Here is a 27,984-nt window from a genome sequence, read left to right on the forward strand (position 1 = left end):
CCCGAAATATTCAACTTGTAAACGCCATATGACTAAAGGGCCTATATCTTTAATGTTTTCTGAATAGCTTAATTCTGAAAACTTTACAGATTTCATACCTGAAATAATAATAATAATAATTTTATATTCAATTGTTATTTCTCAGCATTATCAAACAATTGCTCCCTAAGGTGGGCAAAAGTGAGAAAAGCAAACAATAATTCACGACTTATTTTACCCAAATAAATCTAAGAATCAATGGTCTCTCTTTTTTTTTTTTGAACACTGATATGGCAACAACAACTTTTATTAGTTTTTCAACAAAATGAGAGGCAATGTATAACTTTTACAAACTTAACATTTGCACATTACTCATTGATATGTTTTATCTTCAGTGGTGATTATTAAAAAAAAAGAAAACAAGTTATTTAAAAATAAAAACCATAAGTTCAAGTTAAACCACGTGGGTCATATGTAATCTCATAAGGCTTTAAGAATCAAACTAAGCTTTTAATTGCCGGCAGTTTAGTAACTCTGCTTTGGTGAGCTTGTTTCAAACAGTGCAATATGCTTAGTTAAACTGATAAAGCACAGCTTTTATCATCGGGTTACATCTGCCGTAAACTGGAGATCTCACTGAAAGGTACTGGACCCCCAAGGCTTCTACATAAAATGCATGCCCGAATACATGCAAAAAAAGAGACAAAAAAAAAAAAACAACCAAAATGTATGATCAAAAATAAAAGTTTTAACGACAAACTGTAGCTTAAATTAACTATAGTTATCATCTGTGACTCAAGGTCCAAAACTCCTTCTGTAATTAAATCACACTTGTTAGACAAATATAGGGAGGCAATGGGCTTTAGACTTTGTAACAACATACGAAAAAGATCAAAAATGTACAGACAACATAAATGAATCCCATTTGACAGCAAGACACAAAAATTCTGTTTCTACATAATGTAGCACAGGAAATGGCACACAGTTCCTCCTTTTGTTTTGCTCTTCACTTAAGAACACCACACACACACACACACACACACACACACACACACACACACACACACAAACACACTCACGCACAACAAAACTGTGACTTAATCTATAGATTTAGGCTCTTCATTGGACTTCTTCAGGAGGGTGAGCAGGTTCTGCGACATGAAATATGGTCTCTCTGCTGATCCATCGTTGCGCTCTAGGTCCTCCACTGTGACACGGACAGAGACAGTTGAGGGACAACATTTTCCCAACAGCACACTAACATTGAACTGTAATTTAAGCATGCTCTTATTAATGCATTGTCTATATACAATCAATTTTGTCTTTTAGCTACCAAAGAATGAAAGGGGCACTCCGGCAGTTTACTACTGCGCTTGCGAGAGACAGTTAAAGAGTGACTCAACACTGACAAAGCACTGTTTTGCTGACTTTTCTAGTTAACATTTTCAAGCTCACTGGGTGTGGTCAGACGTCTGCTTTGTTGCACTTGTAAAGACACTCAACAGCGATGTCACAAGGTCCTGGAGTACACCTGTGCATTACTGCAGCGAGGTGAGAAGAGAAGCAACTAGAGGTCAGCAAAAACAAGATTTTCATGTGGTGTTAAGTTAGGAAAAAAAATGAGTGCTTGAAATCAGTGGTTCCCTAAGGGGGTTGGGAACCCTAAAAGGATTCAAAGAAAAATTTGAGGGGTCATAAGTTGGTATAAGGGATAAGAAAGGAAAATAAGTATATTTCTGTTACATAGTTTTGTTTATTTTGTTCTGTAGAAGCTCAGATATCCTGATTATTGCCCCTATAACATGGGTCAAGTCGAAAAAAAACAAAAACAGAATACCATACTTCCCATACTGCAACTGAGTCTCTTTGTAATTCATGCATCTGTCAAACTCCAAGCCCCCACTTTGTAGCACAGACACATCATTAATGATTTGTCAACCTAATTAATTAAGTAATCAACGGAGTAATTCTCGCAGACTTCAGAGGGCTTCTCCAGCGCCACAGACCACATTCTACATCTGTTTTACAGAGCAGTACTTCTCATGGCATTACTGGTGCAAAATTGTGGGAATGCCCCTTTAAGACAAAATCATTCCTCTCTGATTTTGTTGGTAAGGAAAACTCACCTGCTTCCAAACACCGAATCGCCTTGACACACACATATCTACCCATAACAGAACTATCATGATTAAATACAATCACCTTTAATCAGGATTTACAGCCAATAAATATGGAATGTCATCAGTCATTTCAGTGGAAAAGTCAACTTACATCTTTCACAAGGTGACAAACAAGAAAAAAGGTACAAAAGCATCCAGAGACTTAAGACGTTAGTTGCGAGCATTCAGAAGGCCATGTCAACATCATGCAGTACTTAGAGAGAGAGAGAGAGAGAGAAAGAGAGGACAGGGACAGAGCAAGGCAGGTGGGGTCAGTAAACAACGGGCAACGGGAGGTCCGCAGAGTCTGAGAGTTCACGATGGCTGCATCATGGCGACACAGTCACAGCACTTAATGCCAGTCCGAAATACCAAGGCAAGTAGGTGGCAATACAATACATGGGATCCCATTCTGGCGAGGATCTCTACAAGACTGAAGCCAAAAAGTACATCATAGACATACACTACTGTATACAGTATATACACAAGTTCCATATGGACAAAAAGATCCAGTATTCGTACAGTATATCAAATATGTCTGAAACATTTTGGTGTCAGCTGGTATTACTGTAAACAGTGAAAGAGATTCACCATCGATTGAGATGTGTTTGTTCTGACTGTACACAGTACTCGAGTGGTTCTGTAGTGCATTCGTTAACAGGATTAAGACGACAAATATTAGTGACAGTAATCAGGCACAAGTTCAGCACTCACTAGGTTCTACAGATCTTCACGATATAAAACCAACACTGTTCTAAAACCAACACAAGAGCGTTTTTTTTTTTTCCTCAAGCTACAGAGATGCACTGGGCTTTTGACCTGCTTCAGCCTTCAGATGTCGACCACAACCTTCTCCAGCTGGACGTCATGCCGCTAACGTTGCAAGGCAATCTGAAATTTTAGCTTGTTGTATGCCGTCTACATTTATCAAGTCCGTATCACAAAGCTCATTTCATTCTTTATGGTTTATGAGGTTTACCAAGCCTCACTTTTTTGCTGTGACATTACTGCTGACATCTACTCCTTTGGAGCAGAGGGAGGATTTTCTTCCTTAGATTCCTCTTTTTCCTCTTTCTTTTCACCAGTCTCCTCTTTCTCAGCCTCCACAGCTGGAGGTGATGCCTCCTCAGTCTTTTCTTCCTTTTTTAACTCCTGATTTTCTGACGCTTCTTTCGCCTCTGTGTCTTCTTTTTTTTCAGCCTCTTCTGTCTGACTGACTTTTAGTTCCTCTTCCTTTTCCTCCTTTGGCTCGTCAGCCTCTGTCGTGGACTGCAGCGGCCGTTCCTCTTCGTTTTCCTGCTTGAGCACCAACTGCTGTTTCAGTTGGATCTCACCGTCTTGCTGCTGTTGAAGAGGCGTTTCCTCCTCTAGTTTTACCTCGTCTACTTGCTTCGCAGAATTCGCCTGCTCGACGCCATTGTGATCGTCCTCCAACCTTTGTGCTTTGGAGAGGATCTCGTGCAGCTCGGGGGACATGAAGTAAGGCCTGTCAGACGAGCCGTCGTTCCTCTCCAAGTCTTCGCCTTTTGAGCGTGTAGGGATGCATTTGTAGTGTGTTAATGGAAAAATCAGGGGGAAAATGAAAACATGAAATAAAGGGAATGTGCAAAAATAAAAGTAAAGTGAAATTAATGGGAGAAACGAGACAAAGAGAAGAAGAGTCAGAAACGTGGCAGGAAAAAGAAGAAACCAGCAGCTCAGCTTGAGATAGTTGTATGAGTGCTTGAAACTATGTAGAAGAAAGAAGATCTGCAGGAGATCTTACTGTCAAGTGAATGCAAAGTTACTCACAGAAGCAGAGGAAGAGTGTATCCACACACATGGCGTACACACTGAAGAAACCATGGGCGATAAGGTAGGATCCCACTACAACTGTCTAGGTGAAGAACATCAGACACGTCAAGACCTGTGGTATGGCATCAAAGCCTACAGGTGAGCTCAAAACTAAGGATTAAATCATACAGATATAACTGTTTCTTACCAGTATTGGCACCCAATAGTAGTTCAGAGATGGAGCAGCATCCTCTACTGCTTTGATTCTTCCAGAGAAGAAGAAGAAAGAGAAGATCCCTGTACAGAGAAAAAAATTAGAATTTTTGGATTTAAATTAGAAGGCCACACAGATCTCTGTCCAGTGGTTTAGAAAAAAGATGCATTGGGTCTAAATATATACATATATATATATATATATACATATATATATATATGTGTGTGTGTGTGTTAAAAAAACAACTCCCTTACCAACAATGCCAACAATCAGGAGTTTCCCAAGAAACAACAGGAAGTCAGTCACTTTGTCCAAAACAGCCACCCTGAGTTGAAAAGGGCACAGTGCCGAATATGAGAATGTATAAAAATTAAACTAGGCTAAGAATAGCTTAAATAGTGAATACATGTTGCAGTCTAATGCTTATAGAATTAAAATTTATTGAGATAAATGTATGAAATCCCACCTGACGATGTTCCTCATGAGAAGGAAAAAGGCATCTCGGGCTGAGGTACAGAAACTTTTTCCATAGATGGCAATCTAGAGAATGAAAAACAAAACAAAAACATTTTGAAAATCTGACCAGATACAACATCTATCATGCAGCTGTATCCAGTTACAAGAACTCACCATGATGTAGGCATTTCTGTTAAGGAACTTGATACATTTCTCCAGGCACCAGAAGCAGCACTTCATGCAGCTTAGCAGGAATTTAGCAAATTTGTTCTGAGCACCTGAAGGATGAGAGTCATTACGATACAGTGCAGGAATTTGGTCATGACTGCATGTGCTTACAACCATAGAATTATCTGACTGTTGCCTATGTTCTGGTCAAACTAGGGTTAAACCAAGTTACATGCACCTGTGATACCCTGTAAGTATCGCTTACGTTTTTGTGTACCTGCAAGGTGCTGCACACAGACAGACCTGTGTGATAAGAGGTGTGAATAAAATGTGTGAAGTGGAATAGAAATGTAAAAACAGAAGATTTGGCACTGTAACACAGTGAATGTCAGTTTCTCCAGGCTTCTTAACCAGGTCTTTGTTGATTGCAGTATTAGATAACCTGCATTATTCTGACTTATGGCTCTACACATGCATGCATGAAGAACCAGGATTAATGAGTAACCAGTTTAACAACAAAATCCTAAATGCATATAACCATAATTACTGATGAATACAGGATAACGATAAAGGTATGCAGTTATTTGACGCCTACGTGTATTCAGTGAGTCAGTCTTCTTGTTCTGATGTTAAATAATCTGACCTTTCAACTTGTGATCCAGATACTCCAGAATGACCCTGATGACCTGAACCACAGACAGGATCAGAGAGCCAAAAGCCAGGGAGCCTGTGTGGTATCTGTACAAAAGGAGGAAATAGAAGCTGACTGCTTTCTCTGTCATACGGGGAGGCTAACGCACCTACTGACCTTCCCATCTCTCGTGTATGGAGAGAATAACCCAAACTAAATTTCCTTCAAAATTCTGGCAGCACATCAACTTTTGCTTAGAGTAAACACCCCAAACAACCTGACTAATACTGAGTAAACCATACAGCATCATATTGACTTTTAAATACAGAACACTCCAGTGTCCAAAAATATGGGAATAGTATGTGTATATGAAAATGTAATATCACTTGCTGTTTTCATATTAATAGAAAAGAACTGAGTTGATGCACAACAACATATACTGCACTGTCCATACATGTGAAGAGACCTCTCACAAAAAAAAAAAATACAAATCCATCTTCTAACCTGAGGGCACGTCCTAGCGAGGAGAAGATGGGGAAGGCGGGAATATCCTCGGGCTTTTTGAAGGCCCAGTAATATGAGGCGAAGGCCCCCGACAGAGTGACCTGGCCCAGTGCCGTCACAAAGTTTGCGCACCAGAAGAACAGGAAGACGTTGTAGAACTGGAACGCAATGAGGTATTTGTGGTAGAGGGTCTCACCACCGTAGAAGGCAAACAGGCACTCTGCATCCGGACACTGAGCTGAGGCGTTGGAGGTGTTGAATGTCTGGAGAAAGAGACACGGGGCAAACCGTAGGATTATGAAGAAGATTTTTCATACAGTGAACTATAATGAAAACTGTGATGGTATCCAGGTAAACAGTTCTATAATCAAACCCTTTGTTCTTAAAAGGTATTAAATATTAGCAGACTATGTATCTGGCTTTTTGGCAGACATTTCTGAAACCGTGCTACCCCACACACATCTTCTAACATTAAATTTAATGGGACATTGATATTCGGACGTACCTTGGGGTTGCACGTCTCTCGTGAGTACTCACACTCAGAGTTGTTGAACACTTTGTAAACTTGCTCATTAGAGGTGGACAAGAAACTGGTCAGAGCTGTCAAGGAGATATCTTTGAAAAGGTCACAATCAGGAGGGATCTGCTTCTATTTATATGGAAATGCTGCTCCTGTTACAATTGATAAAATGTGGGAATAATTATAAAGTAAAACGTTTATTTTTTGATCATCTTTGATCAGGATCTGAAAAGTGTAAGGATACACGGCAGTGATGGCCCAGTAGGCAATCACCACGGCCAGGAGGGCAAAAGTCAGCAGTGGGTAGAAGAGAGATGACATCACGTGCCCAACAGCTCTGGAAAAGAAAACAGGGGTCGAAGTGGTATGTCAAGAAGCTGAGATTTAGTGCTCTCCGAAAAGGAAGAGGAAATTTTCCAAAACAAAGAAATGCAGCTTAGTACTCCCTAACAGTGAGGTAAAGCATAAGAACTGCAGGTGTCTTCTCTGCTGTTACAAAAACAAATGCAATCAAATTGAAGCAGCATTAATTGGGTTTTTTTGGCCTACTTGGGTCAGCTTTAAATACAACATCAAAATACACTTTTATCACATTAAACGTTTGTAATGCTAAGTGTCTTAAACAGCTGCCTATTTACAAATCCCGCAGACATAGAGCAACGTTAGCATTTACAGTATTTGAAGCTGTGTTTCCGGCCACCTCATGAAGTCCAATATTCGCTCCCCTTTCATCTTTGTTTTGAACTCCATCATCTATGGAAGGAAATACCTGGTTCTTTAGCTGCTAAGTGATCTGCTATGTTCATCCACCAGTTGCTAACTGTGTCTCTTTGCCATTTGGTGCTGGGCAGATTGGGTACAGTGGGTTTATCAGAGCTTTGTTACTGAAACCAACAGCGCAGAAATCCCTGCAGCAGGAAGCAAGACTGATGAGAGCAGTCAGACTGAACCAAAACAGTAAAGATGTGGGCTGGAAAACAAAAACAATGAGCTGAAGGACACTAAAACGTTTCGTAGAGCTGAAGGGAACTGCAGATTGTGTGATAATCTTCTGGGGCCTAATCACTACGAGTGACTCTTTTCAAATTAAACATAGTCAAATAATTAACTGTTGGATGGATATTGATTGGTGCAGCTTTAAAAAAGTGTAGGTCCAGTCACTTTTCCAGCTCATCTGGGAAAACAGAAGAGAATGATGCTGCACGATGCAAGACTGGAATATATTACAAACTGAGACTGACCTGCTAGCTTCTTTAATGAGTGCAATGGCAATTAGGATTCTCTTCCTAAGGAAGATGAGTAGCAGGATGATGATGAATTCCACAATAGCCAGGATGATCACTGCAAAATAGTGAATGAAACACATTAACACGATTCATCAACAGTTCATACAGAGTTGTATTACAGATTGAAAGCCTGTTTGTGCTTACTGAAGGCCAGCCAAGTCTGTCTGATCTGCAGGTAGACAGAGAAGTCCATCTGCAGGCCAAGGTCACGGATGGTCACGTCAGCGCCAGGCTCTCCCTTCAGACTGGCATATTCCATGTAACAGTGGAAAATACCTAAAAATATTGTTCAAATGTTCAGTAGGTTTAAAAAAAACAAAAAAACAAAACAACATTTCAATAAAAGCAGAGCAATCTTAAATAGCAAGTGTATTATTTTCAGAGGCTGAAGACTTACCGTATCCAATGACTAGAATAACCAAAACTATCATGACCCAGACCATCACACCGGCCAAGAATCGCAGCAGGACGATGAAAATCAAGCTGACGACCATGGCTATCACCAGACCACTGGAGAGAGCGGACAAAATCAAACGTTTTAACATAATAACAGTTAACAACATTCTTATAGCATTTTAGCCTATGATCGTTCAGTCGCAGTCATGTGTATTTTCCGGTTTCTAAACGAAGGCCAGTCTTGAACATTCAGATGCTTTTCACATCCAATTATGCAAACATTTCAGCCATGGTAACTGTTTGTGTTTAGACAACTGCAGATGTGACTTATCCTGTCTAGTGACAACAAAACCAGTGGTGTTGGTGTTCTATTTACTAATTTCTCTTTAATGTAACCAGTAGAGAATAGGCAAACTTACAGCAATATCCAATGCCAAGACTGAGTGTAGTCTTCAAAAATTCTCATGGCCACCTGGCGAGCTTCAACGACCACATTTGACTTCCTGTAACAGATGGAAATTAAGTTGAAACAAACCAACAACTTCCAAAATTAACATTGTAGTCATCTGCCGTGTATGGAGCCCTGGAACTGACAAAATGTTGTAACAGGTTATCGGACAAAAATAGGGCTATAGCTGAACACACTGATAAATAATAATGTTAGCTGAATAATTAATATGGCGAGTAAGATGCGTGTAAACATCAGTGGAACAATTGGGAGGACTGTGTGGCTAGCTAGATTAAGTGAAAACATTGTTAGCTAAACAGACTGAGCACCAGCCTTTTCTGCTGGCTCCCAGCTCAAGCTAACATTCATCATGCCAGTGCACGTGAGTTTAGTCATCTATATGCTGCATACTGCTTTAGAATTACTGGATAAACTCTTGTAGGTGGACAGCCAAGGACTAACAAACCAAGAAAACAAGAAGACATTTAGACTTGAAACTTGTTAATTTATTCACATAATAGATAAAGTTAGTAAGCCATTCGAAATTTAGTCCCCCCCCCCCCAAAAAAAAGTAAAATATAAATATATAATGTAGAATAATTTTTACAATAGACTGGTCACTCGACATTGCAAATTAAGATGACAACTGTAATTTGACTTGGTGATGTAGCTCTACACTGTCAAGCACTGTGATGCTGCCTGCTGCAAGAATAAAGCATAACAACAACAGGCGTACTCATCATCTTGATAAATAACAAGCAGGGAGCGTTCGCGGGTGGCAATAACGCTGATAGAAAACACTGACATGAAGACCCTCCAGGGTGCACAAAAATAGAGCAGAACCAAAGCAGGTGCAGGCTGTAGCGAGCACACATCAGTGTAGAGAGTAAATAAGAGCATAAAGGTCTTTAAATAGGCTGTCAAATCAGCGCTATCAGTTATAGTGGCGCTGTGATACAGTATCTTAGTTATCAGCTGACACAACATAGCATAATGTGGGACAAGAATATCCGGCAAGAACTAGTTCATTTGCCAATATAAACAGCATTTTCTCCAGAGCTGAAGCTAAGGATTTTTTAGACGAATGTCGACCTCTAGATTTCAGAGTACAACCTGATGTCTTTAAACTGCTTTTTAGTCAGACCAATAGTCTAAGACCAAATGGAATTCAGTTTACAATGATAAATGATCAAAATAGTTATCAATTACTTTTTGTCAGCTAATCAACCACAACCAATCAATTAAATGAATAATGAAATGAATCATTTTTTAAGGACTCAATTCATCAAACGGTTGATTTATCAAGCTAATTGCACACATTTCATGTTAATTTGTTGTTAATTTTAGACACTGTTTATGACTTTTGAATCTCTAAAATTCTAACAGGATTGTACCTGTGTGCTAATCGGACAGCTTTGGAATTGTTATCATATTCACTTGTTTAGTAGTGTTTTGTATATGCTGCCATACAGTGAAAAGGACTCACTTTGATGCCTCCAGCAGCTCTGTGGCACTGATATTGACGCCCTGTCCGGCATCAAAAACGGTTTCGTTGCCCACCACCACCACGCCACCTTTCATCATTCCCAAGGCAGGAAGGCAGCGACGCGTGACTGTGCAGGGAGGAGATGATCAGTGTTAGTTATAGTAGTTGCGATAACTAACACGGTTAGTTATAGTAGATGCTGTGTCTGTTTCAGAGTCACAGCAGCTACTATAACTAACCGTGTTAGTTATAGTGTGGTTATTAGTTATGTGCGGGTGAAAACTGAGCACAGGGAATCTTGCTTCTAACTTACAGGCTTTACTGGGCATCAACATGGAAGGACACAAGCCATTACTCAGGATCTGAACAGTAGCCTGGGAAATGTAAAGCGGCCTTGAATGTAGTTTTGGAAAATACTTTTTGTACATTTCACAGTATCACTTAAGCATTATAGAATGTAAATAATCCGAATAATATACTTAGTTACCAATTTATCAAAGTCCACTCCTTCCTTGCAGTATTGTTTGAAGTATTCACGGTCTTCTTTGCTGCCTAACTTGGCTTTCATCAAGGTGAGATGCCTGTTAGGACAGCTTTCCACACATAACTGGACACAAATAACAACATACAATCATGGTTAATTGACAGGACAACAGTGGCAATGAATATGAAAAGATTAGCATATCTTGTTTCTGACCTGTGTGGTGGGACACTGAAACTCCAGCAGCACTAGAGGACTGGCACATTTCAATATGTTGAAGTAGAACAGAAAAGGCTTCTTCCTGTTATGTAACAAAATTATTATTGGGACATGTATTTATGACATTGGCCTAATAATAAAGTCCCATATGTGAGACATCAGATTACAGTAATATATGTTATCTGAAATGAACACAAGATAAGCTGCGCCTAAACTGGTATATTTACAGTGATCATCCTATTCATGTTTCCATGTGACTCACTCCAGAGGTGTTCCAGCTTGTCCACAGAACTGCCCCCTGCTGTCTGTGGGATAGATCACTTTCCTGGGGTCACCCTGAGACCAGGCTGTATGGAGAAGAGTAAAAATCACTCAGGACGAATGTGGACATTAAATCAAATGACAATGTATGTTCTCAGAAAGTAGACAGACAAAGCACCATGTCTCAGATATGTAAACAATTTGTGAAACACAGCGCACACAGCGAGGTGAAGAACACTGTGACCTTCAATGTGAGCCCATTTCAAATTAAAACATGTGGCACAACTTTTCTCCAGTTCACCAAATTTTCTTTGTGTATCTTGCCTTCATCAAGGTCCATCGATATGTTTTTTTGATCGATGATCAGTGCTTTTAAAATCTGTTTTATAATATAATTTTACTCCTTGTAAATTTATGCTGTATATTTAGGACTGATGGTCATTCATATTTCTCTTGGAAATTATGTATCTACTAAGAGTAAATATTATACATATTATATATGGTGGGCTGTAAATAAGGAAACTGGAAACAACCTTATACACAACCCTGATGAAGGCAAGATAGGTGAAAGTGTTGTATTGAAGAAGAGTTGTGTGACATGTTTTAATAGTGATTGGTCTAAAATGTATAAAAATAAATAACGTACAATCATAAAAGCAGGGTTCCTCTAAATTCACGTGTCTAAGAACTGAAGTGTGTATGTAATAGTACATTTTGTAGGGATGGAGGCTCAGGCTTACCGAGAATACCCACAGCAAAGTACCCCAACAAGGCCAGGATGAAGAGAATACAACAGAGGACATCTGTGCAGCCCCTGGGCAGGGGAGAGGCAGAATATGGTTATTGCTGTCTTGTACTACAGAAAGACTAGAAATGAAGATCAGTGATTAAAACAGATGTCTCACCTGTTATGAATCGGTCCTTTGAAGTTTGGGTCAAACTTCCTGGACTCCCCTGGGGATAGAAAGAGACAACAGGATTGTTATTGTTGCTTCCTGTGAACTTAATGAGACTCTAAAATAGAGCACATGCATTAAGGCTAATTAACCACAAACCTGTGGTTTCACTTGAGGGACTCAACTAACCGCTAACTACCTATGATCGCACTCAATGAAGACCTAAATGAAAATCAGCCAACCACAGCTGCTCTTAAAAAAAAAGTTGTTACTGGAAATTAAATAAATGTGGACCAGCCATCGCACAGGCCAGTTAACTTCCTGAAACAGTAACATTTGAATGCATAATATGAAAGCTTAATATTAATGGAAACCTTTGCCCAATGTTAATATACATATCGTGCATGTGGCAAATATGCAATGTTACATGTAAAATCATCAAACTGATGTTCAAGGCAATGATATATAATCAACCGTTATTTATTATATAAGACAAAACTCTTCACACTTGTGAAACAAAAACCTTAATATTTCATCTTGTTAGTTTCTATTGTAATTTTCTTGGAATCAATAATTTGGACAACTGGATTTTGGAAACTGTTAAAATGGTGTGATCATAACATTGTGATACAATTCCAATCAAAGTCAATATACTGTAATACTGGATTATTGTCCAGCCATTGTTGTCGGGTCTTTTCAGCTCTCACATTTTGTGCCTGTTGGCCCGTATGTAACCATCAGTCAGTGTCATCAAGTAGAAACTAAAATGAGAGGATACTGGAACACTAACAGGGAAAGTAATTTTTCAGACAAAAAAATGATTCATTCCTTATTTCCAGCTTCTCATTTGTGAGGATTTACTGATTTTACTGTCTCATGTGATAACAAACTGAATATCTTTGGGTTTTGGACTGTTGATGGGACATAACAGGCAATTTCACGACATCCCCTTTGGGCTTAACTCACAGCCAACATCTCTACACACCATCATCCTTGTCAAACAGTATTACAGGTGTGGAGTAATTTTTTTCCTCAGCAGTGCAGAAAACAAAGTTTCTTCTCACAGCAAACATCCTTTCATCGTTCACTAGTGGGGCGTCTGGTGGCACAGTGGTTAAGATATACAGTTTTCATTTTATTAGGAACACTACATGCAACAGACTGCTTAAGTTTTAGCGAGGTGTTCCTAATAGACGAGCGAGTGTATATGACTGCAGCGTCCCTTCTGCGTCTGTACCACTGTACATTTGAAGTGCCAAATTTGTCATTTGGATGCTATATTTTTAAAAAATTGATTAGTTGTGCAGCCTAAATGCTTCCGTAAAATCAAAACTGAATGTTATTCATAAGGTTCAGTACATTTTAGTGACACAGATAAGACAAACTTACAAATTATTTCTTATTTAGTACAAAGAAACATAATTTTTCCAATAATTTACAATATATTTAGAATTCATAAGTTGAATGTACTAGTGTACACAGAAACTAGAGGGTGTATTTGAGGCACACGTGAGTACAATATATAAGTGTAAGCCCATGTATTGACAGAGACAGGAAAATCTCCAAAACAAAAAGATTCTTGTGCCAGACCATCCATCCCTAGCAACCTACAAAATGGCTCCCCAGCGAGGATGAGCTCCCTGTGGACATTGCGAGCCACCATGGAAACACGTCAGACTCGGCAGAGGAGAAACATCAACCAAGCCCACTTTGTCTGCAGTGAGATCATCTTGAGCTGATGCCGTGAGTCCACATTTTAAAAGAACAATGAGCACGGGCATGTTCATCGGTAATTTTCAGGCTTCCAAATTACACCTTGAAATATGTTTTAAACAGCAAATCAGGTTGATGAAGAATTCAGACGTGAATAAATATTATCTTCTTGACCAACATCGAAGATAATCGGATACCAGACTCTGAGCTTTAACACTTGCTGTCACATTACTGTAACTGCCTGCCACGGCCTTCTTGACAATTCACGCCTTGAAGTAGCATCAAACTGTTTTAATTTTAATGCTTGCTCTACAGACACACTGTTAGAGGCGCGCCCAGCTACTTGTTGTCACTCACACACACGCATACACAGGATAAGCATACTCCCTCTGCCCAAACGTTATAGACTCACGTCAACAAGACATTCAGCAACAAATGAACCTCCGCCTCCATAATAATTCCAGCTAGGCAGACTGCTACAGTACCTCTACTTTCATATGTTGTCATTGTGTTGTTATTCCTCTCAGCGTTTCTGTCATGGACGCTTTTATAGATTCCTCTCAGTGTACTGTATACAGCTGTTGTTTCTTTATGTCTCCTTCCTGTACGAGGTCTGGGTCCTCCAACCTCTAACGCCTTACTTCCGTCTTTCAGAGAACTCAAGACTCAGTAAGTGTACTCCCTCTCTCTGGTCCCTCTCTTGGCTCAAGGCTTGTCCGGGGAATTGCAGCAAGAATTGTGTTGAGAGAAGACTTGTGCCGCATGAGAACTTGCTGCTGCTGCCAATATTGGCCGTATTTACACACACACACACACACACACACACACACACACACACACACACACACACACACACACACACACACACACAAGGATAAAATGTGTACTTTTTACACATCTGACAATAGCGAGTGTTATTAACAGCGGTGGATACATGTTCTGAAATCACCACTAAACAAACATGTTAAACTATTTTCACTGTTTCTTTGTTTCAGATATGTTACAGTGTGCAGCTGTACAATTATATGACCAAAAATATCTCAACCAACCCAGCACTTGATGTGGGCTTTGAAAAAAAGGGAAAAAAACGCTATAAAACGCTGCTAATATATAGTTTGCTTTAAACCTTAGTTTTAAGATTTATGGCCCTCTCTGCATGTTTTCTCTGCTTCCTGTTTCTACTTTAAGCTCTAGTTTCCAGATTGTTACAGCCCTTCAACCACATGCCCTCTCTAAGTGCTTTCAAATTCAAACTTTATATCAGTTACTTCCAAGACAGTGGACAAAGATTTCTTGAACTGGTTACATGCATTGTTAGGACAACGATTTAGTTATGATGCATTGGGCTTGTTGACACGCACAAGGCGACGAGCTGAACTGCACATCAGACGTAAGACTGCCTTGTGCGGTCTGTAGTGGCACCTGACTGTGGTCTGGTCTGCCCACCTCTGCTGCCATGTGACAGACTAACAGCATGAATGGAATACAGTACCAACTACTGACCTCATACACCAGCTTGTTACAGTGCAATCTCCTTGCCAACCCAGTCTCTTTAACCTGTATTAGGGCCCGACCGGTACTGAACTTTTGAGGCCCCAAGAGCCAAATTATTACTTTAAAAATGTTATAATGATTACAAACCGGTATTCATGTTTTTAGCATGCAGAAATAACAAACATTTACAATGAGACCCCTTAAATTTGGTTATTATTGCTCTCAGATGTAGAAACTATGTAATGAAGACATTGTTTCAAAATTACCTCAAACATGTCTTTGGTGTTTCTATACTTTTCGTCCAATATGCCAATACTAACATATCTGTGATAAGCTAAAATAATAGCTATCTATGTACAATTTATGTAAAATCATAAAATTAGGAATCATTTTAAAATAGGCAAAAAAAATGCTAGTTACTCATGAAAGAGATTTAGATTTCAATTATTGAGCTATAGTTGTTAACCAAGGTTTTACTGTTTCTGTTTGGTCTAACCCCCCCCCAGCATCACTTTGTGTGTTTACATTTTCTCTTTCTTCATACTGAAGAGGATAAACATTGAAAGTGATTTTCTCATCAGCCGTTCGTTTGTAGGACCATCTGTGCATGTGAGAGACACAGTTCCATTAGAGCTGGAGCAACAGGCGACTCTTTGCCCGTTTTGTGCGATGAAACAAGCACCGATTGTGCCGAAAAGCATTCCCATCAGGGTTGTTGTTGGTGCATACAGGCTGCCAAATGTCTTGTAAATGGTCTTGTTTGTGTATGTAGCTGGCAAAATGATTGTGATAGTGGTTTAGTGATGTCGATCTGCTACAGTTAATGTCGTAACTTTCAAAAGATGTAAATATTGTAGACTCCTTTTCTTTCCCACATTGGCTAACCTGGGTTCCTTAGGTAGTTAATTACACATCCTCCGGGGACCCTGATGCTGAGAACCCACAGGGCCTACTAGACAATCTCAGTCTGCATTGAGGTCTGTATGGAGTTAACAGCGCGGACCAAACCTTACCAAAACCTTGAAAGTATTTAGTAAAACCCTTGAAATCAATTCTTTATAAATGACTGGAGTGTGAATCTTGTTGTCTGCTAAACAAGATATGTTTTTCTAGTCACTTGTGTGTGTGTGTCTGTGTGTCTGTGAGTGTGTGTCTGTGAGTGTGTGTGTGCGTGTGAAAGGAAGTGATGATGTCATGACTGATGTGATTCACTAATGGGCCCAGAGGAGTTATCAGCCCTTCCCTGGCTACCTTAATGGGATAGTGGCCACTGTGGTTAAGAGCGTGTGTGTCTTTGCGCACAGATTGTATATGCATGGAGACATTATGAGTACATTAGTCTTTTATGTTCTGATTCCTGATATTTTTTTTAAACTTTCTATTTAGGACATGAAGATAAAGATTATTAATATATGATATTGATAGAACCCCAGAAACTACTGTATGTACTACTGTTCTACTGCTGTATCAAGCATCAGCCACTGCTTCAAAAAACTCCTTCTTGACAGCTACTGATGAGGCCACTGGCCTACAAACTCTTAAAAGGCACAGAGGAGAACACATTAGAGTCTCTCTATGAAGAGCTAAATACATAAAAACTGAAAACCACTGACTGAGATCACTGTCTCTCTCTACTCTTCACAGTCACTGTTTGGATCAAACAACAACAGTTTCGTCTCATTTTCCCAAAGCAAAACAGCCAAAGTCCAAATGACAATCGACCATTGTGAAACATTTAGCAGTAGTGTCTTTGTGTGTGTACATGCACTGTGTGTGCTTAATATTGACTGGAAGCCGCTTGACTGTGTCTGCTGAGTGGGTAGAGCGGGCAAGGCTGAACAAGGTCCAGGCAGTGCAGGCTGCAGCCTGCCTGCATGCCTGCACACTGGCCTAGACAGGGGGGAAATGTAGTAGTAGTAGGCAACCAGGGACGGCTCGGCTCTCGGATCCATCTCTCCTAATAAAAACTCCTGTTTGAGAAAAACTGGAGAGCTGGAATCTGTATTGTGTAAGAGCTGTGATTTTTCACCTTTTAGCCTTCACGGGGGACGGGAGTCTAAGAAAAGAGCTGTTTACGCGATAGCAAGAGAGCAACAAGGAAATGCTCCACAGTGGCAGCTCCATGGACGGACTGAAGAGGATGTGTACTCAACATTGTGGGTGTGGGCTGTTGGGAGCATCTCACACAGTCAGACATCATCAGTGCTGTCTTCTCAATGAAACACCAGTGTGAATATCAACAGCGTGCACTTCAGCACTCCATGTAACAACACTGACATGGGGTATTAAAGCAAGAATAACACCGGTTACAAAGACTTCATGACTAAGCAGTCCGTATGAACCACAGCCCAGCCCAGACATGAGAAGACCACAGCAGGCTGCTGTAGGCTGCCGAGTCGGTGCTGGTGGAGAAAACGCATGTGTGACACACATAATAATCAGCAATGAGTCATGTGTTTGGCTGGTCTAGAGGATGCATCTTCCATAATATGTGCACGGAAAAAATAAATAAATAAAAATCAGTGTGAACAAAAGCAGTTAACATCTGTGAAGTGCATATGTTTCACGTGTTTGTGCGAGGATCTGCGTGTGAGTATGTGCATCTGTGAATGAAGCGACCATATGTTGATCTGCAAAACCCGAAAATGCTTTTTGAGCCCGGGGGAAAACACAATAAATCAAATACACTATCCATGCATCTGTTTTCTCCTCTTCCTCAGTGGCCTGTTTTCCTACAGCACAGAATAACCTGAATATTTCAACAACAAAAAAACCCCAACAGGACAGGCCTAGTTTGAAAGGATGACAATCCACTTTTCCTTATCAGTCAAAGTAAGCCATGTACCAGCAATAAATAACTAGGTTGAGCGTCATAGTTTAAGTTTCATTTCGAAACTTATATACTTATTATATTTGGTTTGTAAAAAAGACTGTTAAAAATATGGCAAACTAGCCAAATACAACCACCCACTGACGGCAAGTTGCATTCATTCACTGTGTATTGTCAAGAGAAAAATTTAAAGTCTAATTTAATACACATTTCCGAGATTAGAGATGTGGACTCATCTGAAAAACGAGCCGGCAGAGGAGGATGAGGATGCCTCCAGATCTGCAGAAGACCCATGAGGTCCACACCCATCCACCCATTGCAGTCATTGTTTCCATTTCTTCGCCCGTTTCAGGAAAAATCAAAGGTCGAGGAGAAAGCGGCAACACAAAGCTCTTCTTACCGTATTTAGGATCGGGGTTTTTTTCCTCCAGCTCCATTCTCACACACTGCTCGGCTCCTCGCTGCTGATCAGACCTTAGACAGGACAGTTACCATGGAAATGTCGAGGAAAAAAAAACATCAATAATAGTGAGCGACTGCTTCAGTAGGGCGAGAGACTCAGTGAGAGAGAGAGAGAGAGAGAGAGAGAGAGAGAGAGAGAGAGCGAGAGACCACCCCAAACAAAACTGAAACACGGCGCGTTCCAGGCTAACGGAGAAGAGGGACAGCCAATCAGAGCGCAGAGCCTGGCGACTGACAGCTGCCACAGCCAATCAGAGGGCGCCGCAGCGGGACAAAAACATTTGTCTGGCCGCTACTTCAGTGGAATGTGTTGAGTGTGTTTCCAAAGACCGATGGGTTTCAAATGGGCTTCATGCATTTAGGAAGACTTAAAACGACCTGTTTCCTTTTCACGAGGGAGAAGAAATTGGAGAGCGTTCTTTATGAACCTATGTACGTATTTATTTAAACCTCTTACGTGCGCGTGCCCGAGAGAAAACACCACACCCCAATAAAAAGTCTCCAAAAAGCACAACAGTGGTGAAAAGTACAATTTAAAGCTAGTAAAGTTCTTGAGTGCTCTGTGGCAATTCATATCTACACTCAAGGGAAATACCACACTCTCTACTCAACTTTACAGAATTTGTACAGTATTTGACAGGTACTTACTAGTTACATTGCAGATAAACTTTTGTTCATACAAAGCATGGAATCAGCTATAGATTAAACTATAAAGTGTACATAAAGTAGTAAAATTTGGCTCCACTTTGATCAAATACACCAATAAAATAGTGCTCACAAGTTAATGTATTGGTAATAACAATCCAATAATAATAATAATAACATTATGGCAATGCCGCATAAAGAGTGCTTTTACTTTGATACTTCCAGTATATTTTGCTGATTATTTTCTGCACTTTTATAAGAGTTATGCAAAAGTTTCCATACAGACCTTTATCTTACGAATTTTATAGTATTTATTCGTACTTAAGTAAATAATAGATTTCTTCCACCACAGTCCCCTCTACTCTGAAAAAAGAAACCTTTTGCTATACATCTCATGACATGGGAGACTATGCTTAAGTTCATAAAAAATTCGAGTAACTGACTTGGAGTAATTAATAGATAGGTGTATGTTACGACTATCCAGAAACACATTTTCACAATAAGTTTCACAAGCAGTCAAACAGGCATCAGTGGAGAAATGGCTGGTCTACTATTTTCTTTGTTGCTCCACTCATATAGACCCCACAGCAACTCTGTGATGTACAAAGCCAAAAATAACACAGACAAATCCTCTGAAAGACAAATATTTTGGAGAGACTATACGCGTCTTTGCGTAACTCAGTTGTCTGGAAGATGAACTGTGACAGGGAACTGTGCTCTGCCCCACCCTTGGTAACAAAGTGTCATGTATAGGTGTGCTGGTAAAGCCATGAATAATTTAATGTCCTGCATTGTTATCAGGTCTCTGAAGAAAATCATGAGAGCATTTAATGCATCTAAAATAACAGCTAAACAAACAAACAGAGCTTCCTGGTAAAATCAGCTGATTTAATGTTAATAATGAATTTTAACTGGTTTATGTTTTTGTCCAGGAAAAATACCAACGATAGCTGAAAGATCATCTGTCACTTTTGAAAATACTGGGCTAATAACCAGTTTTAACATGTCTGAACAGTTTCAAAATATTTGGTCTCTGGTAGCTTTTGATGGATATTTGGCATAATTATTTTTCTATTTTCAATTCTTGGGGTACTCCTGCTTTCTTTTGTTGTGTCTTTTCTGCCTTAAAAGTCTTGCCTACATAAAGAAACATCCCTCACAATATAAGCACATCGCCTAAACCTCAGCATTAAAATCATATCTATGTATATTGTTGGTGCAGTTGTGTTTATATTAGCCTGCTCTCACGGGGGCTCCGCCGCCGGCCGCGGTGTCACTTACAAAACTTGGGTACAGGCGCTCACATACTCTGTACGTGACTGCTCATTTTACCAGCCAATGAGCTGCAAAGGCGTGGGCCGACACCCTCCACACTCTCCGGCCGCCCAGCAATCCGTGAACGCCATTTTGAGTGAGGACGTGTCTGGCAAATTCAATTTGTACCCCTGCTGTCAATGAAACAGTTCGCCTTACGTGACACGGGAACCGAGCTCTGACATTCCCAACAGGCAAACTCTCCATATCCCTTCAATGTATCAGCTTCCTACTGCGGGATCAGGCAGTCAAAGTTAACCGTATAACTTCCGTGTGTTGCGCAAGCTCGGAGTCGTGCATTGCTCCGGTGTCGCTTGCCTCACCTGTCATGGCGGCTCGGAGCTCCCACGTTTGGCGTTACGTATCCCCGTGACGTGTCACCGGGAGAAACATTACTTAAGCAACTTTTTATCGGTAACGTCACGTTGTGAAGTCTCCGGAGCATCACATAAACACGACGAGGGGAAAGAAGGTACCGTACCACTGGATGTTTAGGACGAAGTTTCCTAAAGAAAAAGTCACTAAAACGTTGACATGGTCGCAGGGGCAGGTTAGTGCTGGGCTAGCCGGCACCGCAGTGCTTCAAACGCCGCTCACAGGACAGTAGCTATGCTAGTTTGTTTTGAAATGTGTACGACATTATTAACAGGCGGCGGGTTGATTGCTCAGAAAAGACTTAAAGCATGATTCTGAACTGGTGCCCCTACGTTTTGTCCTGCATGGAGTAATAATAATATACTAATGATAATTAATACTCCAACACAATAGGTGTGTTTATTAGCTTACTAAAAACACTATAAATTGGCAGGTAAGGGTATTGTATTGTGCTTTATATTTGCCCGATTTTCACTGGTCTGGCTACTCAACCTTCAACACTGTTACATGTGCCATTCACCGTAAAAACTTAATTATATATTTCCTCTTCTTTTCCTCTATGCCCAGTAAACATATGGCTCTCAGAAGTGCTGTCGCCCGTCTGCTCTCCAGCAGCCAAAAATGCGCTGCTGTCACAGCGTCCAGAGCCCAGGGCACAGCTGCTGCGGCTCACAAAGGTACATTTGAGTTTCCTCATCAACTCTTAAATGTTTGGAGTGACCGTCTTTTGGGAAATAAATAATCCTCTTATTGTGTCTCATTGTCTTCATTTGTGTCCGGAAAGATGAAGACCACACAGGAGGTGAAACCCGAATTAAGTTGTTGGCGTTAAAGTTTGTGTAAGTGGATGTATAATCCACAGGACTCAACACTTTTATTTTTCTTCCCTTTAGATGCTGAAGAAGTCAAGAAGCCAGCGAAGGCAGGTACGTGACGTTTTAATGAGTTGAACCTGGGCAGCCCGGATTCCTTCACACGTTCTCTTACCACATATGACAGTGACATAACCAGTGTGTGTGTGTGTGTGTGTGTGTGTGTGTGTGTGTTTGTGCGCACGTGTGTGTGCACATGTTTTGACCTTCAGCCAAGGTGTCATTCAACTGGCGGGACGCTCTGGATCTGGAGGGTCAGCTGACAGAGGAGGAGATCATGATCCGGGACTCCTTCCGCAACTACTGCCAGGAAAAACTCATGCCCCGCATCGTCATGGCCAACAGACATGAACGTGAGCTAAACACACATCCATGATCGGAGCATATAGGGTTTTTACTTGTGGGTCAGACTATATGGATTATCTTAGGATCAAATAACCAGAGCAGAATTGCTCTTTGAGGTGTGTATTAAATCTCATATCATCTAGAATGTGGAGAAAATCTCATCATAATTCAGAATAATTCACTTTCAGAGTTTGCCTATTAAGGATGTGTATATACTGTTGAGTTTCTGCTGAATATTTGATCGTCAGTTTCTATTTCCCAACATGCACCGTGCTACAGATTTCCACCGTGAGATAGTCTCAGAGATGGGAGAGTTGGGCGTCCTAGGCCCAACTATTAAAGGTAAAAAAAACAATACTTTTTTTTTTCAGTCCCATCTTAAACAGTGCAATGCTCACAGTCACGTTAACATTACATCTTCATGTACATTTACATTTGTTTATTATGTTTTTTCTGCTTTGCCATGGTTTTTTGTAATGTCAAGACTACATACTGGGTAGGATTTATTTGCAGGACTTTACATTTGTTTCTGTTTACCCTGCAGGGTACGGCTGTGCTGGCACTAGTTATGTGGCGTACGGTTTGATTGCCAGAGAAGTCGAGAGAGTGGACAGTGGGTATCGATCAGTCATGAGTGTCCAGTCTTCACTGGTCATGCACCCAATCAATGCTTACGGCACAGACGCTCAGAAAGAGAAGTACCTGCCAAGGCTTGGTAAGAAACACGTTTTATGCAACTGGGCATGGCATTTCAAATAGCAAAGTACAAGTACAAATAATTAATTGTAATCAAACCGGTGTACTTTGTTTTGTTTTTTGTTTTTGTTTTTTCCTTTTCCTGCAGCTCGTGGAGAAATCCTGGGCTGCTTTGGCTTGACAGAGCCCAACCATGGCAGTGATCCCAGCAGTATGGAGACCAAGGCCAAGTACAACCCATCCAGTGGTAGCTTCACCATCAGCGGATCCAAGACCTGGTAGGTGGATAGACATATACAAGAAGCACTGGTCCTTCTGATGGAGTGTTTTCTCAAAGCCACAAGACAAATATATAATGATGAAATGTAGGGTTATTGATTTTTAGTGGTGTAAAATTTGAATGACTTGGGGGGGGGTTAATTCTGCAGAAAACCATACAAAGTACAGTTAGGTAAAATTCATTCTGTCGCAGTGTCCACATTAGTTTTAGACCATAAATTAGTTTAAGATGTAATGTAGGCCTGGTATTTGGAGGCTAATAATGTAAACAGATGCACTAAAGATAACAAAGCCTGCTGCCCTCACTTGTGTTAGCTTAGAGCCAGACTGGCTTTTCTAGTATCAGGTTAGTAAAAACTGAAAACTTGAAACTTTGGACGGTGACTTGGGTCTGTACCCAAGTGTCAAGTTCTTGGTGTAACACTAAAATGTGCAGTCATGAAACTGTATAACCTGACTTGTTTTCTTTATTTGTCACTCTCCTGCCTCCGCTAGGATCACGAATTCCCCTGTGGCAGACATTGCAGTGGTCTGGGCCAAGTGTGAGGATGGCAGGGTTAGGGGTTTCATCTTGGAGCGTGGAATGAAGGGCTTTGCCACCCCAAAGATTGAGGGCAAGTTCTCACTGAGGGCGTCCGCCACTGGCATGATCCTGATGGATGAAGTGGAAGTTCCCCAGGAGAACCTGCTGCCCAACGTCTCTGGTCTGGCTGTAAGTGGTTGCTCTGACATATCAAGTTCAACTCCAACAAAATCAAATTTATTTTACCTTAATATTACAACATTAATGTTACGGTGTTCTTATATCCTACGTTCCTCTTTTTGTTGATCTTCGTGACCAGGGTCCCTTTGGCTGTCTCAACAACGCCCGGTATGGCATTGCCTGGGGAGCTCTGGGAGCTGCAGAATTCTGCTTTCATGCTGCCCGACAGTACACTCTGGACAGGTACATGATATTCTGTCTGCAGTATGTGTGTGCACAAAAGTCAAGGTCAGAGGATCTGATGAACATGACAAAATAATTATTGTTAGCATTATCGTACTGCATATATCCATATTGTCCCCTCATATTACGCCAGCCTCAGCTTCCTTCAGAGAAGAATCGGTGTTCATGTCTTTCTATCCTCCAATCAGAATCCAGTTTGGGGTGCCACTGGCCAGGAACCAGCTGATGCAGAAGAAGATGGCTGACATGCTGACAGAGATCACTATTGGTCTACAGTCATGTCTGGCCTTGGGAAGACTCATTGATGAGAAGAAGTGAGTCTTCTCTTTCTGTCTTTAAATATCTTTCACGTTTGTTTTGGCCTCTGTTAGCCACTAGTCCTCTCTCCTACTACAAAACAGTTTTCTAATGTGATTGTTCTCATCCTAATAGAGCAGCGCCAGAGATGATCTCCATGCTAAAGAGGAATAGCTGTGGCAAGGCTTTGGATATTGCCAGACAAGCCAGAGACATGTTGGGAGGAAATGGCATCGCAGATGAGTACCACATTATCCGTCACGTCATGAACCTGGAGGCTGTCAACACATACGAGGGTAGGCACACAAGAAAGAGCTACATCTACACTTAAATGTTAAACATTTCCTGCAGCTTAAAGCAATGAAAAGTGAATTTTTTTTCAAGATTTACCTGCAGTTACATATGTCTACCACCAGGGGTCAGTAGTGCACAGAATATTACAGGCTGACACTTGTTGATGAGAGAAGGAACATTTTTTCAGAAGTCTGTCCACTTTCATTCAACTTCAAGCAAAGCACATGGTTTAAGTTAATATTAATGAACTATCTTTGAAAAAAAAACTTAACAATGTGTATTCCCAAAGCTAAAGAGGACTTAGTAAGTTCAGGAAAAAACATCAGTCTCAGTGTAATACTGTGATTTTTACTGATAACTCAAATATCTCTACACGTGAAAATAACTCTTTCGTTATGTTTTATGATTTTCCTTTTTATAGGAACTCATGATATTCATGCTTTGATCCTGGGCAGAGCCATCACTGGACTGCAGTCTTTCACTGTTGGAAAGTAAAGCTTTTCCACTGTCTTCTTGAAATGGACTTCATGTGGAATAATACCAGGGCCCTCTGAGAAACAGGGCCTCACTGGGCAAAATTATATATGTTGAAACATGAGGTGCGATTCATTCACCTCACATGGGGATAACTTTGCCTTTTGGGACACCACGATCACAAATACCTCATCACATTTATGGTATACAAACAACTGAGGGAAACCACCTATTACTGCCTCTTTCTGTAATCTGAATATGTAACAACAACCAAACAAAGCATTGGGTCAAACTGAGATATGAGACATTTGTACAGTTAAAATGCCTGAAAGACACTTCAGGAATTTATAGGGTTAATGCATGTAAATGCTGTGGCATTATGAGTCGGTTTATTGTTATTCTAATTGAATAGTATGGAAATAATTGATTTTGATTGAGTGGGAAGATATAGACAAGTGTAGCTGAGATGCTGTATGTACAAAACCCCTTAATACCCTGTAATCTAATTAACTTCTCATCTGTTCTTAAGATTGTGACGGTGTTATGTTGGTTACTAGCAGTCTAAAGAGTGGCATATCGGTACTGACGCATCTCTGGTGTAGTGGAATATGAAAGTACTTAAGACACAATGGGGCATAATAATAGGTAACAAGTAAAAAATGTTAACACCACAGAGCCAAATAATTTGGTTTATTGTGTTCTTGTTATTTGTAGTTTTATTTATTGAATAAACAGATACTGAAATTAAACAAAAATAAAACATGGATTCAGTTTTTATGTTTTGGAATTCTTTTACTGCAATCTTGAGCTGTAGCCTGAACTACAGAGACACAGACTACTGTGTATTCTCAGAAAACGAGGAAGAAGAAAGAGGAAACAAAAATTAGTAATCATAGCCACTGCAGCATTTAGACAAGACAAAGTGAACTATTCGGAATGCTCAATATAATAATAAACCCAAGAACACATGAACTTATTCAGAATAACACATTGATCAGTTCAAAATCATATGGACATCAGAAGAATAGCTAGTTTATAAGGATTCTGATGTCTGGCTAATGGCCAGACTCTTGCTGAGACTTGCCAGGGCCTGACTGGCCTCCAGGAGTTCATTGCTGAGTTTAGTGCAGTTCTCCAGAACCTCAAACAACTCCTGCAGCTTCACCTGCACCTCACTACTGTTCTCCTCATAGACTGTGTACATGTGCTCCTTCATCTGCTGGCACACCCCCTTCACCTGGGGGCGGAAAATAATCAGATAACTGACCAGATCAGAACCTTTTGTGGGCAGGGACGGTCCGGGATATACACTGAGCACATGAAGTGCAATCACACCAATCATGATAGCGATGAAAGGAGTATTTGCTAAGTATGTATATAGCAGTGGACCAGACAAAAAACACTCTACTGAGTAGGACCAGATGTATTGAATTAGTTTTGTACCTTCTCCACTAAGTTCTCCTGAAAGCTGTCCATGACTTTCTGGTCACTGGTGCGGCTGCCGTTAATCTTTTCCACCAGTCCCTGCACTCTACTGCTGATGCCATTTATGCTTGAGCTACAATAGGTGTTAGCACACAAATGTTGACATCAGAATTTGGCTTTAACCTAGTGTCTCCGTCATAGATGGGACAATGGAGTACAGCGCTGTTCATCCTGGGGCAGGTGGACAGCACTGCTCAGGATACGTAACATAGCATGGAACTACATTAATTATGATTTCAGTGCATTCATCGGTCTGTGGGTGATCGTGTACCTGGTATGATGCTCTGGAATCTCAGTCACGCTCACACTTGAGGACTTCCCTATTGATGAGTCATGGTCAGTGTCCTCTGACTGTTTTGCCAAAGACAATGAAAAACAAAAACAGCTATAAACTCTTCCATTATCATCAGGTGTGCAAAGGCTAAACGGTCAACATTTACTGTACAGTATGATTTCACAGACAAGACCCCCCCCCCCAAAAAAAAAAAAAAAAAAAAACAGAAAATTGTTTTTTTTTTAATCTTGTGAAAACAAAATGTTAGCAAAAATATGTTAGCATGATTTGGGACAACACAGGCAAACAATATGTTGTGTAAACAAGTTATTATTAGCATCATGTCATTCATGTATGAAACCACACGTCTTGTTCTCAGAAGATATTAACTTCAGGCAGTATAAGAATTTATTATTACGTTTTTTCAGGAGTATTGTGCCCCCACAAGCCCATGTCTTGATTTCACACTTTTTTAAAAATGCCATATTTTCTGACTGCAGGGTCTGTATATGTTTAAACGTTACCATCTGTGAATCTTCATGTCCGGTCTTGGGAGTGGACTGGGAGGTGCACGGTAATGTTGGGTCCTCGAAGAAAAGGTCCATCTTGGTCTGGTTGACTCTGCAGGGCTGAATCTGAATTGGGTTTTTCAATTTCATTACAAAAGCCCCACCTGTTATAAATATCTTAACATAACTGGAAGGAAAAAAAAATCATCTGCGTGTTGTCAAACAGAATGAACAGTTTCTAGGTATAATACACGAAAATTAGTTGGATAGTTGACACATTTTTCATTTACAGCTAGCATTAACACCTTTACCTTTAGCTAACCTGTTAAACCTAACATTTCCTTTAGCTTAAAACTTGGAAACAAAACAAAAAAACCCCACAAATAAAGCCATATATAACGTACGTTTTACAGTATGCTGCAAACAAATGGCTTATTGTGTTACCTACAGAAATAAAGCTTTGACTAGGACTGCACTGCTGGTAAGTGTAGCTATCTCTGAACTTGAGCTAACCTTTACTAGCTAGTTAAGTGCTAATGTATTGTATCCTGCTAATCCGGTGGTTTCCTTTTTATGTTTATAAAAGCTGAAGTCCCACGACTTCGTTATCTTTTTAGTGTTTTAAGGTTACGTCGCTAAAATCATAAACTGTATATATATTGTTATACTGTCTGGTTAAAATGAGAGCCTGTTCTCACCTGACTAGTAGCTGTAGAAAAATAAGTTAACACTGTAAAAAATGCTCCATTACGATTGCAAGTGTCGTAATTCAAAAAAACTCATTATACAGCACCATATTGTCT

The 27,984-nt window shown here is 40.3% G+C and overlaps 3 protein-coding genes across 9 annotated transcripts; 1 reads left to right on the forward strand and 2 right to left on the reverse strand.

Annotated features, from left to right (window-relative positions):
• Positions 1 to 277: 277 nt before the first annotated feature.
• slc44a2 (solute carrier family 44 member 2) lies at positions 278 to 21,029 on the reverse strand. Of its 3 annotated transcripts, none has more exons than XM_040147472.1 (23): positions 20,659 to 21,024; positions 18,315 to 18,388; positions 11,887 to 11,935; positions 11,722 to 11,795; positions 10,983 to 11,067; positions 10,718 to 10,802; positions 10,508 to 10,627; positions 10,334 to 10,394; positions 10,021 to 10,147; positions 8,506 to 8,589; positions 8,088 to 8,200; positions 7,835 to 7,966; positions 7,646 to 7,745; positions 6,649 to 6,741; positions 6,390 to 6,474; positions 5,885 to 6,147; positions 5,393 to 5,487; positions 4,756 to 4,859; positions 4,592 to 4,665; positions 4,380 to 4,450; positions 4,120 to 4,208; positions 3,930 to 4,014; positions 278 to 1,186 (listed from the first exon to the last, which is right to left on the reverse strand). In XM_040147472.1, the coding sequence occupies exons 1-23, from the start codon at positions 20,778 to 20,780 to the stop codon at positions 1,077 to 1,079; spliced, it is 2,295 nt and encodes a 764-aa protein (XP_040003406.1). In that variant the 5' UTR covers positions 20,781 to 21,024; the 3' UTR covers positions 278 to 1,076. The 3 variants fall into 3 exon arrangements, with proteins under 3 accessions (XP_040003406.1, XP_040003404.1, XP_040003405.1); XM_040147470.1 differs by lacking the exon at positions 278 to 1,186 and adding an exon at positions 1,207 to 3,661 and having other exon boundaries at positions 20,659 to 21,029; XM_040147471.1 differs by lacking the exons at positions 278 to 1,186; positions 18,315 to 18,388; positions 20,659 to 21,024 and adding exons at positions 1,207 to 3,661; positions 14,076 to 14,328.
• On the forward strand, positions 20,694 to 25,653 carry gcdha (glutaryl-CoA dehydrogenase a). Its single transcript, XM_040147477.1, has 12 exons — positions 20,694 to 20,807; positions 21,278 to 21,387; positions 21,604 to 21,636; positions 21,795 to 21,935; positions 22,207 to 22,269; positions 22,472 to 22,642; positions 22,772 to 22,901; positions 23,398 to 23,614; positions 23,745 to 23,848; positions 24,037 to 24,162; positions 24,281 to 24,441; positions 24,861 to 25,653. Exons 2-12 carry the CDS (start codon positions 21,285 to 21,287, stop codon positions 24,932 to 24,934), a joined length of 1,323 nt encoding a protein of 440 aa, XP_040003411.1. The 5' UTR covers positions 20,694 to 20,807; positions 21,278 to 21,284; the 3' UTR covers positions 24,935 to 25,653.
• On the reverse strand, positions 25,598 to 27,984 carry syce2 (synaptonemal complex central element protein 2). Of its 5 annotated transcripts, none has more exons than XM_040147482.1 (5): positions 27,880 to 27,984; positions 27,197 to 27,307; positions 26,670 to 26,749; positions 26,357 to 26,471; positions 25,598 to 26,150 (listed from the first exon to the last, which is right to left on the reverse strand). In XM_040147482.1, the coding sequence occupies exons 2-5, from the start codon at positions 27,275 to 27,277 to the stop codon at positions 25,947 to 25,949; spliced, it is 480 nt and encodes a 159-aa protein (XP_040003416.1). In that variant the 5' UTR covers positions 27,278 to 27,307; positions 27,880 to 27,984; the 3' UTR covers positions 25,598 to 25,946. The 5 variants fall into 5 exon arrangements, with proteins under 5 accessions (XP_040003416.1, XP_040003415.1, XP_040003414.1 ...); XM_040147481.1 differs by lacking the exon at positions 27,880 to 27,984 and adding an exon at positions 27,630 to 27,863; XM_040147480.1 differs by lacking the exon at positions 27,880 to 27,984 and adding an exon at positions 27,586 to 27,863.

Source organism: Xiphias gladius, chromosome 15 (assembly GCF_016859285.1).
Source record: "Xiphias gladius isolate SHS-SW01 ecotype Sanya breed wild chromosome 15, ASM1685928v1, whole genome shotgun sequence".
Taxonomy (NCBI): Eukaryota; Metazoa; Chordata; class Actinopteri; order Istiophoriformes; family Xiphiidae; genus Xiphias; species Xiphias gladius.